This window comes from Penicillium macrosclerotiorum (assembly GCF_028827735.1).
Source record: "Penicillium macrosclerotiorum strain IBT 26536 chromosome Unknown utg000002l_segment0_segment0, whole genome shotgun sequence".
In the NCBI taxonomy this organism is placed as follows: Eukaryota; Fungi; Ascomycota; class Eurotiomycetes; order Eurotiales; family Aspergillaceae; genus Penicillium; species Penicillium macrosclerotiorum.
The window spans coordinates 384388-397454 of record NW_026643082.1 but is presented as its reverse complement, the minus strand read 5'-3'; the positions used below and the strand labels follow the sequence as shown (position 1 = coordinate 397454).

At 50.9% G+C, this 13067-nt stretch overlaps 4 protein-coding genes across 4 annotated transcripts; 2 read left to right on the top strand and 2 right to left on the bottom strand.

Annotated features, from left to right (window-relative positions):
* Nucleotides 1-815: 815 nt before the first annotated feature.
* N7462_001301 (aromatic acid exporter family protein) lies at nucleotides 816-4283 on the bottom strand (the record flags this gene model as incomplete). Its single annotated transcript, XM_057073027.1, has 8 exons — nucleotides 816-924; nucleotides 977-1785; nucleotides 1840-1929; nucleotides 1985-2781; nucleotides 2840-3672; nucleotides 3746-4030; nucleotides 4085-4186; nucleotides 4240-4283. The coding sequence occupies 8 exons, from the start codon at nucleotides 4281-4283 to the stop codon at nucleotides 816-818; spliced, it is 3069 nt and encodes a 1022-aa protein (XP_056936668.1).
* A 2599-nt stretch (nucleotides 4284-6882) lies between these two features.
* N7462_001300 (uncharacterized protein) lies at nucleotides 6883-9240 on the top strand (the record flags this gene model as incomplete). Its single annotated transcript, XM_057073026.1, has 4 exons — nucleotides 6883-6886; nucleotides 6961-8874; nucleotides 8940-9126; nucleotides 9183-9240. 4 exons carry the CDS (start codon nucleotides 6883-6885, stop codon nucleotides 9238-9240), a joined length of 2163 nt encoding a protein of 720 aa, XP_056936667.1.
* Nucleotides 9241-9884: 644 nt separating this feature from the next.
* On the bottom strand, nucleotides 9885-10133 carry N7462_001299 (uncharacterized protein; the record flags this gene model as incomplete). The annotated part of the gene is made up of 1 exon (XM_057073025.1): nucleotides 9885-10133. The coding sequence occupies one exon, from the start codon at nucleotides 10131-10133 to the stop codon at nucleotides 9885-9887; it is 249 nt and encodes an 82-aa protein (XP_056936666.1).
* A 1529-nt stretch (nucleotides 10134-11662) lies between these two features.
* On the top strand, nucleotides 11663-12474 carry N7462_001298 (WW domain protein; the record flags this gene model as incomplete). The annotated part of the gene is made up of 2 exons (XM_057073024.1): nucleotides 11663-12224; nucleotides 12389-12474. The coding sequence occupies 2 exons, from the start codon at nucleotides 11663-11665 to the stop codon at nucleotides 12472-12474; spliced, it is 648 nt and encodes a 215-aa protein (XP_056936665.1).
* Nucleotides 12475-13067: the final 593 nt, after the last annotated feature.

The following is a 13067-nucleotide window of genomic DNA, read 5'->3' as shown; positions in this document are numbered from 1 at the left end:
ATGAAACGCACAACGGGAAGAATGCTGGATATAAGTCGTCCAGTTTTGGCTCAATAGTCTTTGGACCAACGCTTCCTCCCTTTGCGCTTCACAGAAATAGAATATTCAGTATTTCAGTGATCCTGATTGAAATATAACAGAAAAACCCTACTTTGGCTTTTTCTATATTAGAGCATATATATATATATCACTACCTGAGTAGAAAAGATCGACAGACACTTCGATTTCGAAGTGTAAACTATCGGTTTCTTATAATGGTTGAGGTGCGCAGCTCTCCGCTAGTGCCTACTGAATACTACGTATCTTATACAGTTCTTATTTTGGAGGTAGATCTTAAATCACTTGGCGATTAATTGCTCTAACCTGCCGAAGGTCCGCGCAAGGATATTAAAGTACTAAAGCAATATTAATATTTTTTGCCAAAACATCATTGAATTCGACAGCCTGAGCGAGTACTATTGTAGGGAGACAGTTTAAAACCTAAGTGTTTGCTACCGGTGAAAGGCTGAAGAATGCTCTGCAAGAGGGTATAAAAAATTGTCAGGGAAAGGGCTATTAAGCAGGAACGCGTTCAGTAAAGCCTCAATCAGGGTGAGGGCCGCCAGATGGAATCACAAATATATATTGTTTTGAGTTTGAATTACTTGTATTATTGCTCCTTTGAGGGGATTGTATCCCGAAACTGGTCGCAGCATGCCTGCCATATTGACATTGCCAGATAGATCACCGTCATGTTATATGTACAATATAATTCGGTTGATGCTTCACATGTGATTACAAACCATGTGTTTCTTGATAATATTGACTCTCATTCATTAGTCTTCATGGCTAGAGCCCTGGAGTAAATGTGTCGATTCAGCATGTCGCTGAGCCTGCCGGGGATAATAATCAAAATTGAGTTCGCCAACCAATTTTTTCATATCGCTATGATGTGTTAGCATTTCGTCCACACCATATGCTGATTCGGACCACTTACTCAATCAGATCCTGTAAGCTGAAACTCACAACAGATCGCAAAACTTCCAACGACACAAACGCCGAGAAAGAGGGGTCCTCCACATGTTTGATATTTAGCAGGTCAACGTCAATCTTCTGCATTTGGCGCGCAAGCGGAAACGTTTCTGGAGTCGACAAATACGGTGGTAAAGGCTGGGCATTTGTGATAGCCGCAGAGAGATGGCATAAAAGAGACGTAATTTTATGGGAATTGAAATCGGCGGATTTGAGTGCGATTTCTGCAAGTTGCGACATCCACTGGTCGTCAGTCTCATGTCCTGAGTGCTCCGACTCTATGGATAGGCCCTCTAAGCTCTGTGTGGTGTGTGCCATCAAGGACATGCTCGTCAAGATGCGCTGTATTTCCGAAATAATTTTGTCATAGATTTCTTTCGGAAACTTTCCCCCGATTGGGGGCTCAAAGGTGCTGAAATGACTGTGCATGCGAAGGCCTGTGAGGAGCATCATTTCCTCCTTGAAAATCTTGTGGCGGGAGACTTGAAGCTGGTGGGCCGGGGATGTCTTGTCAAGAATATCACCCAGTTCTCCACTAAGCCAGCATTCGATTGTGGAATGCATACAGCTGTAAAATTTGGCAAGTACGAAAAGGCTTCGACCGAGCAATTTGCGAAGCTGTGACTTCGCTGTGATGGGATATGGAAATATCACCCAGAAAAATGATATTGCGCATCCAGCAGCGACGGCAGCAAGCTTGTAGGGACCGAAGAGATAGATTGGGTAATAGGGCTGACCATTCGATTCGGCGGCAGTAATGCCTAGTTTACGAACCTGTTAGAAAGGTTAGAGGTAGGAAGGATCCGAAGGGAAATTGGCCGTACGCACCTGAAGCTCATAGCCAACAATTACATTCAAGGTGACAATCGAGATCACAGCTGGTCCAAAATACTGCGGCACTTTGACGTAGAAATAATACTGCAAGTGAAACGATCAGCATTCATGGATCAATTGGTATACGATCCAACCATACCTCAAACACGTTCGCGAGATATAGGAATACGATAACTCCCGGAGTTTTTCCATCAACAATGTACCAGACAATTAAACTCAGAATTAACGAGATCACTGTGGCGACAATTCGAGCAACAAAACCGAACATCGTTTGCCCGCTTGTCGGATTCATCCCAATCACAATGACAATCATGGCCCAGATGCATCTTTGTCGAATGAAAAAATCTTGCGTCTGATTGAGGTAGGCGAGAATACCGACAGAAAATGAGGCCGCTGCTACGCGGAAACCAAAAGTACTCTCATCGGATTTGAAAACGTGAGAAATACTTCGCAGAATCGTACTCCACCTCTCCCAAATATTGGCTGGTGGCATATGCTCTGGGTCAGGAAACCCTGTATACGCCTGGGTGCGATGAACAGTTGAGGGGTCCACATGGGACGACTGCCTGCTGGCCGAAGGGCTTTCAGATCCCTTCGCTTCCGAGCTGAGAGATAACCACTCCCGAATGGTTTTCTGCTTTGGAAATATCAGACGACTCTGCTTCATCGTCCCATCGGCTAACTTTCCATCGGCAAACTTCACTAGGTGCAATGTGGCATTCAAGAGATCATCCTGCAGATGACCCATATAGAGAATCAGAAAAAACTCCTGTCGCACATCCGGATCAACAGCCAGCACTCGAGGTCCCAATTCAGCATCGTCATCGATATGTTTCTCCGTGGCTGAAAATGCTTCAAGAGACGCCAGTGATTCAGGTAGATGCTTTCTGCGAGAAAAGTACTGGTGCAACTCTTGCTCAAAACGCGTCACGAAGTCTGTCTGGAGTGGGGATAGAGTTTCCCCCCCTTGCTTCCTCGTCCCTGCCCGCCACACCGCCGTGAGGCTTTTTTTGCTTGTCCAAATGCTTAGGTTTGATAAGCTCCAATGTGAGCAGGAAGTAGCTAAGTCCCAGTTTAACGAGCTCAGACGCATCCACAAGCCGCGCGTGGTGTGTCTCTACCACCTTTTGAATTTCCGACTGTTTCAGTTCCCCTGCAGTTGAGGCTGGATCGTCAAGATCGTCTGGTTCATTGGCATCATCATCCCTCGGTCCTTCATTCTTGATTATGGTCTCCAAAATTTCTGGCAACATCGACATTCCAGAAAGAGGAAGCAGAAGGCTTCGAAAAAGTGCCGCGATCTGGCTCAAGTCCTTGGCTGACAGCTTGCCCCACGCGATTTCGTCTTTCGAATAGAAGAGATCGGCATGCAGCTTACTATGCAAACCATTAAGCTTAGTTATGGATGCCTGCAACCGCTTCTGCTTTGACTGTAGATCAGTTTCGCTCTCGCTCTGCATATCCCGGGTGCTCATCGCGGTCCGTGCTCGGCGCAGGAATCCCTTTCCAGTAAACAACCCTGTTACAAAATCTGCTTCTGCAAAGGATATCTGTGCCTGAAGAACCCCTTCAATTGATGAGACGTAGCCTTTTATGTCGTGGAAGACATTTCCTCGGCTGGTAATCGGAAATATGAGAAGAGAGACCCCTGTGGCGATAGCAAAGCCGATCATGAACCCCTTTAACAAACGAGAAACAAACTCCAGACCCTCGGAAAGAGATGTGAACATCCCTGCTCGAGTAAGGGTCACCACAGCAAAAATCGAGAACGCAACCATTGGGTCCTGCAGCTCCATAGGCTTCCGTGCCCGGAGAGAATTGGCTCCCCTTGTTCAGCATATGCATTAGCCATATATCACCATAAAGGTAGTCTTCCAGCTGGCCGAAGCTACTGACTCACCAAATCATGAATATCAACCAGATGGCAGCAACCGCACACGCATCACTGTTATACCCGTTTCGTACGGCCTCGCTGGCATCCGCCGGCGTGTTGTGCAGTCTTGCCTTAACAGCACAAAATACGGCAAGACAGCACAGTGAGGCAGAGACGCAGGTCGACAAAAGATCAAAGAACATGATCTTCATAAACTTTGCGCGCGGCATTAATCCTTGCGAGAGGACCGATATCAGGGCTGACAAGTAGCCGATGGTACTTGTAATATTGGAGATGGCATCACTCTGATATCTTGGCGACCGTTAGCAATATGATCGGAATGAACTGTCAAAGTGGCCGACGTACATGGCAATAGTAATGGTTGGCGCCAAGGCTCCCTTCAACATCATGAGGAATGTGCGCGAATCCAGCTCCAGCTTTGGCCACCATTGTGAGGGGTATAGACTCCTAGAATATTTTGAGCTCGTTGTTCGATGTTTGTCTCGAGACCCTTGATTTACCTGATCTTCCCAGACCGGGATGGCCGGGATTCCTTCTCCGTCATAATATTAGCTCAGATATAAGAGATATCCGCAGGACCGCATGCAGGATCTCCTCCCAACACACCGGAGTCCGGTGCGTTTCACAAAATCCCCTTCAAAAAGGGTTCTCAGGAAGGAAAGAGAGCAAAGAAGATGAAAAATTGATCCGATCTGCACTATCGGAACAAAGTGACTGTATGCGGATCGGGTTGCCGCGCCGTATGGATCCGTGCCGAGCCAAGTGCCGATGGGGCGGAGCAACAGCGACTATCTCGGAGCTATCGATCTCTCATCCAATTGTGGGTACTTCAATTCATTATCAAGTTCTTTAAAGGAGCGGCATCTTGTGGCAGCACTTGCATCAAGGGAGAAAGTTGGAGATCAAAGTTCAACGGCCGGTCGATGATTCCGGGAATCACGTGAATATCGGCGAGGGACGGTTGCTGGCTTGGTGGATGGAGCCGTGCGATAAACAACAACATATAGCACTAAGACTTTTCAGATGCATTAAATTGAATTTCATTATAATGAATACCAGTATGGGGCATACGTGTGTCCCTGGGTAAGCCATACTTGCCCGTACCAAAGGAGAGATCTACTTACAATCGAACATCGGTGGCCCGGAGTTGACTTTTCCCGTCGAGGACTAGGCCTCGCCGAGCGACGATTCTTTTCTTATCCAGAAACTGATCTTGATTGAATGGAGGTTTTATCTGTTTGAGCAGATCGCCAATTGAACATCGATATGTAATCTCATACTCTGCTTAATCTCTTGGACAGGACGTCTCTACAATCCGCCACCATTGCTAAATATCGTTCTCCGAAGGTCCAGCTGTACGAAATATATTTCATTGCGATCGGCATCGTAATGCAGTCCTTAAAATGGTCCTGAATTTTAATGGGCAAATTTATGCCCATATCTTGTGGCATGTAAATTTTTGTTCAATCTGAAATCCATGCTTACCCCATGTCTGCGTAAAAAGTGAATTCATCCATCGTGCCGCAAGTTAAGCTAATAAGACCTCCAGCACGGGCATGCTTGGGACAAATTAGCGACCGTAAGCGAATAGTCAATGAGTCCGATTTCTAGACTCTGTCTGCCTTCAATGAGCGACAACTTTCAAGCAGAACGTCGTCTTCGAGTCACAGCATGAGTCAAGCCGTCGTGATCTAGATCGATGTGTGGCGAAAGCCGTGGAAAAGCACCGCCACAGCCACCGCCACTCTTTTTGCCATGGTACGGCGGGGCTGCACACGCACGGGTCGAGTCTTGGCCAAATTTTGGAAACGTTGGGGGAGCGAAACTCAACCATGGTGAGTGGATGGTTACTTTGTGCCGCTGATAGCGAGCTTAAAATTAGAAAAAAAAACGTAGCAAAGGTTAACGAGGATGTCAAAACAGGGCTATGCACACGGATTGTCCACAGACAAAGCGGCCTGCACCCACATGACATCATGTGGCTGTCTGGTCAAGGTATTGTGTCTTGAGGGTCTGAAGGGTGTCGAGCTTGCGAGAAGCTCGGGTGGCTGTTGCTTGTGCCGGCCCAGATCACCTCGTTCTATACGCCGTGACCCTAGCGCTTCTCGGAGTAGCACTGCGCAAGCGCTGTCGCAAGAACAATGGGGGCCGTGAGACCCCAGGCTGATCAGCTTCGGACCGAGGCGTTTTCCGCTTGGGGCGGCGGACGCAGGATCGAAGATGCCAACACGGAGCCAATCTCCCACATCTAGTATGTTATTAGTTAGTGACAATCACAGTCACTCTTGCGCACCCCTCTTGTCGGCGCGACGCCCGTCCAGTGTCAGCCATCATCAAAAGCCGCCATTTTAGCCTAGGAAGGCGGCCAATGAGACCGTGGTCTCACACCGCAAGGTCGATCCTGTGGAGACCATCCTACCAATCAATCGGACCCTGTCCAGGCTAGTGTCGGACATTGTCCATGGTGGATCCCGATTATCCTGCGAGGGCGCGTCCTTGGCAATCCCTATAGGGAGAGGACGGGAGAACGCGTCATTTGCGCATGCTCTTTGGAAGGTCTCACGAATTGTCAGGTATAGTTGATATCCCCCATGCACGACCACTAGGTGGGGTGACATCATGCCCGAAGGGTGTTTGGAGAAGGGATCCCAGGCTGACGAAGCTCGGGCCTGAAGAATGCAGTCCCTCAGAGGGACTCGTCAACATTCATGGATCAGCGGAGATGTCGAGATTCTGGGGATGGCTGAACGGGAGAAGTGATAGTTAGGGGACAGACAGTGTGCGGCCCCCAATGCCGAGATCACAATAATCCATAATCACAGTAGCCGGCCCGCAGTATCTCGTCGCGGCCTGACATTCTTTTCTCCGAAAGTTGGAGGGCGCCGGACAACCCATAAGGGGATAAGTTGCGACCTTGGCCTGTGGCTCCGTTCTGGAAACGCCGATGAGTCCACGCCAAGACTTCCACCTGGTGTCCGCCGCGATAAATAAGTCCGGCCCGCTTGCCCCTAAGTGCTGGTTCCTGTCAACCACACATTCCCACCCCGGGCGTGTCTGCTACCTTCCTTTGCTCGTCTTTGCTCGTCTTTCCTCCTTCTAGGCTGGGCCTTCCTCTTTGAATCACCTGCTGGTTCCGGAAATACATGCGTAAGTGACATGATGTCCTCGCTTCGCTATCGTCTTAGTTTTACTATCGAATCGTAACTGACCCACCATGACAGACCGCATTAACTCGTGGGCGAAAGCTCACGCCTCTTCTCGCGCGCCGCAAGCTCAAAACCCTGTGTCGAATCTTCCCCCGAGCCAGAGCCCTGAATTCAACATCGCCCGAATCCCATCTTCCCACGATGTACAAGTGACTGCGCCAGAGCAGGGCCCTGTATCTACAGGGCCCGAGGAGGAAAAACCCATCCAGAAACCGGACATGTTCACGCGAATGCGGAATGGTTCCTTTCGATTCTACAATCACACCAAGGACGCCCTCTTTCATAGTTGGGTCAATGTCCTCCTGATCTTTGTCCCCGTGGGCATCGCGGTCAAGGCTGCGGACTTACCTGCGGCCGTCATCTTCGCCATGAACGCTGTCGCGATCATCCCGCTGGCGGGAATTCTAAGCCATGCTACCGAGAGCGTGGCCAGCCGCCTCGGTGACACAATGGGCGCCCTGATCAATGTCTCGTTCGGTAATGCGGTCGAGCTGATCATCTTTATTATTGCACTCGTCAAGAATGAGATCCGCATTGTCCAAGCGTCCTTGCTAGGGTCAATACTGGCGAATCTGCTGTTGATTCTGGGCATGGCGTTTTTGCTGGGTGGACTGCGTTTCCAGGAGCAAATCTACAACAGCACTGTGACCCAGATGAGTGCTTGTCTTCTCAGTCTGAGCGTGACCAGCCTTTTACTGCCCACGGCTTTCCACGCTTCCTTCTCTGATAGCGATGATGCGGACAGGTTCACCTTGAAGGTCAGCCGTGGAACAAGCGTGGTGCTGCTGCTTGTATACATCCTGTATATCATCTTTCAGCTGAAGTCTCACGCCTACCTTTACGCAAGTATCCCCCAGAATATCATTGACGAGGAGTCGCATCCTGGCGTCTTGGCCGATTTCATGAATGGCTCTTCCTCGGATTCTTCCAGCAGCTCTAGCAACGAATCCGTCGACACTACCACGTCCTGGTCTACTGCCAAGCGCATCAAGAGGGCCATGAAGCACCGCAAGCGTCGCAAGTCTAGCACCAGTTCCAAGGGCACAATTTCTCGCCAGTCTGTTCAGAAAAAGGTTATGATCAACGAGAACCAGGCCTCTGTCGGCAACTCGATCAACAGCCACGATGCCGCCTCCTGTGCAATAGACGTGACGGACGAGATTCGTTATGATGCCGACGACGATGCCCACCCACGTTCCCGTGACTTTGGCGTTACCCCTAGCCGCACTGGCAGCCATCGTAGCAGCGACAAGGAAAAGTCTAAGAAGCACAAGAAGCACCGATCTCGGAAAGCTGAGAAGGCCCGTTTTGAGCTTCCTCCCAACCAAGGCAACCAATTGCAGGTCCCGGATGGTTTCCACCCATCGATGAAGGGATTCTCCTCTGCACCCAACTTTGCGGGTATGGAGGGAGCCGGAGAGGGAGAAGTTCAAAGACGGAGATCTCCATTTGGTCCTATTCCGTCTCTGTTATCCAACACCGTCTTCAGCTCGCAGTCCCCTAGTCACTCTCCTCATGTGGGCGCTTCACGTCCTGCCATTGCCCGCAGCAACTCCCTTCCCGCCCATATTCGCTCTCCTCCTGTTGGGAATGCAGTTCAGTTCGCACGTGGTGCTGCCCGTGTACCTGATTCCAACGACCCTGTCCCGGCCGATGCCATAGCCGATAAGCCGGAGCCAGAGATGTCGCGTACCGCTGCGGTGGTGATGCTTCTTATGTCTACGGGATTAGTTGCTGTTTGTGCTGAGTTCCTAGTTGACGCCATCCCAGACATGCTGGCCAGCTCTTCGGTTAGCGAAGCATTCATCGGATTGATTATCCTGCCGATTGTGGGTAATGCAGCCGAGCACGTTACTGGTGTGAGCGTTGCTATGAAGAACAAGATGGACCTGTCCATCGGTGTGTCTGTTGGCAGCAGTATTCAAATCGGTTCGTTATCCATCTCTCATTCAATCTGTTTCTATTTTTGTCCTCATGCTGACCTCTTATAACAGCTATTTTCGTTACTCCGCTGGTGGTCATTCTGGGTTGGTGCATGGACAAAGACATGTCCCTGTATTTCACCCTGTTTGAGACCATCTGCCTATTTGTCACAGCATTTGTGGTGAATTTCCTCGTTCTGGATGGTCGGAGTAATTACCTGGAAGGCGCGCTCCTGATCGCCGCCTACATTATTATTGCGTGAGTCTTGCTGTCCCCTCCATTGAGTGGGGCACCGTTGCTGATCTTTATTCCAGTTTGGCTGCCTTCTACTACCCGCCTAGCAGTAATGCCAGCACTCTTGCTGGGTCGTAACCTCCGACCATATCCGCCCCTTTCCCATGACAGAAGTAGCTTTCGAACCTGCACTCTGGTCTGGCTGTCGGTGATCCTCCTTGAGGGCCACAGATCAGCAATACCAGTGAATCACTGGGGGCCCAAGAAGATGATATTTTACTGATCACCTGGCCTCCATCTCTTCCTCTTCTCTGTAATCAGTTTTAGCTTAGATTGAAGATTTTTCATTATACTTCACAATGCCATTTACCCTTTATTTTGGGAAATCAGAAATCGGAGAAAGTCTTGGCCGACCTCTTCGTTTCTGAATCTTTACTCTGACCCTATTGCTATACCTTCTATCCTCCGACGTAGCCTCATTCCTTCACTTCTAATTTTCACACTAATCTGTTTTCAATGTTCCGATGTATCGCCCTCTATAGCTCCGCACGTTGCATTCACTCGTAAACAACCCAGAAACGAGACGCAGGATAATCAAGAAAATTCCTGGCTCGCACGGACCGACCCCATCCTCTCTACGTGGCCGCCACACTAACAATCAATCCTCCCTTCATCTTGGCTTGTTCCCATGCTCCGGCGGGTTTAACCGTATGCCAACCTCATGAAGCCACAGGCCCAACTTCCTGCCATTGCTTCTCAACCCTTCTCGACCCCCCATTCTCTCAGTCTCCCTCCAGCTCCACCAGCCCCAGCTCCACCAGCCCCAGTCCATCAGCCACGTGTGTGTCCCCCAGTGGCTGTGTCTCGCATATCTGCGCCACATCGTGGCTCGGCACGCCCACTAGCGCCCGCTCTCTGCCGAATGAATTGATCACCCTCATGAAGCCTCCATATGCGGTACGGTTCTCGGTTGCCCCGGTCTTGCCATGACCCAGGGCGCCTAGTGCTGCTCCACGACAGGTGGAGTGCATGACAGGCATCAGTCGCACCGTTCTCGATTCGGGTGGTTGCCATTACATGCTACCCTGATGCGTTTTCCAGCCCTGGACTGTGTCCATTTTCCGAGCCGATCGAACTACCGAATTTTGTAGTACGTAGGATGATTTGTACAGTCTATAGTACAGACTGTCCGTACTCGGGTTGGGCGGGCTGGAGAGGGGTTCAAGCCAAGCTTTAAGCCCTGGGCCGACGGAAACCCTAACTCGAGCCGATCGCGGCCAGCGCACTCCCTTACCACCCACGGACCAGACATGTTTCTATTGTTGGAGACTTTGTGGCTGTCCCGTCCTCCTGCTTGCCTTGCCGGGAAACTCACGCCATCTCTAGAAGGTGGGTGTATGTGTATGTGTGTGTGTGTGTGTTTGTATGTACCCGGCGTTGCCCGCAGGGCTGGACTTGGCCATCTGACGGCGACACACGCCTTCTCTCCCCCCACCCCTCCTGCCCCTTGGCGCATGCTGACGAGCCCAAGGAGTTGTCCCTCCTGGGCGTAAACGATTGGCACTCATGCTATCTACCAGGGACGCAGGCCCAATGGGTTGTTTCACGAGGCCCCCGCGGTTCTGATGCCAAGCTGGGCCATCTCGGCTGATAGGGGGGAGCGGGGATGGGGCTTCGGGGCCCTATGGCGCTAGGTAACTGCATTACCACTGGACTCATACCTGAATACAGTTGATACTGCGAGACAAAGGCCAGATGGATATTTTTCTAGAGGCCTGATCCCCCGCCCCAACTCGCCTGCCAGAAAAGCAACTCGCGAGCTCGGGACCCTCGAGCCTGACTGATAATCGCATCTGCCTAATTCGGCCCGGGCCAGGAGTAGTGGCCGACCTCTGGATCCGACCCTCCCGACTGAGAGTTGAAACTGCGTCTGGAAATAGGCGAAAAAGGGATCTTGCATCAGACTGGACGAAGGCTTGTTCGACGCTAAAGAGCATCTCCACTCTTTTCGGTGGATCACGGCTGTCCCTGGGTGTTTGATTCTTACCCTTTTCGTTCCGTTTCGGTGTGGAGGCTTCGGTTCGGGGCGGAACAAGCGCGTCAATCCTGAGCATTTCATGTTTCTAAGGTCGAGAGGACATAACGACTGTCTGTGAAACACGTTTTCCAAACGCAGTCTGCACTTTTCCGGGAAAACTATGTACAGTTTCGTTGTAGGACAGGGTACGAAATCTTGGAGTACTGGAGTATGGAGTGCGTGAAAAGGGCCTATTCATTTTGTTGTCCGATGCGCCATTTCATGCGCCTCTCCCCATCAAAATTACTTGCCCAATTACTATCAACCCACCCTAGTCGGTACACTAAGTACTCCATACACTCCATACACTCAACATACTAAACAATCCTCCACCCCATCACCTCATAAAAGCTGACGTCCCCGCTTCCGGTCTCCTGCTTCTTGTCCTTCTATAAAACCCCTCCCTGAATCGCAAGTGCCGCCCTTCTCCTTCTCCTTCCTCTTTATCTCTCTTTTCACTCCATATACTCCCTCTCATCCACAATGGCCTACTACGGTGGCGACCCCTATAACCGCCCTCCCCCGGGCCCCCCAGGCGGCTATGACCAGCGACCCCCCTATGACCAACGCCCTCCATACGATCAGCGCCCTCCGTACGACCAACGTCCCCCCTACGACGATCGCCCTCCTTACGACCGCGCTCCCTACAGCGCCCCGCCGCCAGGCGCACGGCCGCCCCCAACTCCCCCGCCTCCGCTGCCCGCCGGCTGGCACCAGGAGTGGGAGCCCACCATCCGCCGCGCCTTCTGGGTCGAGGACAACACTGGCCGCGCCCAGTGGGAGCCGCCGTACGGCGCTCCCGGGTATTATGATGGCTCGCGCAGCGTGCCTCCGCCTGAGCCCCAGGGCGGCTACTATGCGCCTCCGCCCGGCCCTCCGCAGGGCTACGATGAGCGCGGCTACGGTGGTGCGGGTGGCTATGCGTCGCCACCTGTCCAGGTGGTCGAGGAGAAGAAGTCGAGTAACGCCGGCAAATACATTGCTGCAGGAGTGGCAGGTCTGGCCTTGGGTGGCCTTGCGGGTGCAGTGATCGAGCATGAGAGAGGTGAGTTTGCAATTTGCGTTTGCTTTCCGTTTTTTTTCTATGTTTGATGGTTCTGCCTTTCCTTTCTTCTTTTTGTGCTTTGTTTCTCACAAACCATCATATCATTAAACTTTCTGCTTTTTTTCGTGGTCATGGAGGCATGCATACTGACTCCGATATTCCAGACGAGGACAGCGAGCGCGAGGACATCGAGGACGCCTATCGTGATGGTCGCGAGGACCAGGCCTTCGAGGACGAGGACGGCTGGTGATGAATGTCTGATTGTTGTTCCATTCTGTTATTGATTCCCGGGCTCTGCATTTGATCCTTCTATTCCCTGCCTGCGCATAACGGGTCTTTCTAGCCTTGCATCGAAACTTTGAGTATCATTACCATTACAGTTACCATTGCTACCATCAGGTCTCTTTCTTTATGATAAGCTCAGCTCTTTTCTACTTCTCGCATCCGTTTCTGCATGGGTTCGTTCTTCTGGGTCACAGACGGGAAAAAATACAGTTCCGTGGTTGACCAGCAATGCATTAGTTACACGGTGTTTTCAGTTTCTTGGAACTTACCCTTATCTTTTTTTTTTCTGCGTGATTTCAACCTACTTTTATCTCCTGTTCATTTCTATCCCAATTGTCTTGCACACCGCGCACAGTGTTACACCGCATCCTTGTCGTTACACTTGCTTTTATTTGTTTTGAAACTCCAAGATCTGCCCGTGCACCATCACACGCTGCCGATTTTCATCGACAAGCTCCAACCTCCCATCTTTCACACCTACAAAACCCCAGCGGCCCTCCCGTTACTTTGCATGCCTGGGAGATCACATCTAGTATTCTTCTCAGTATTGCCCCTCGC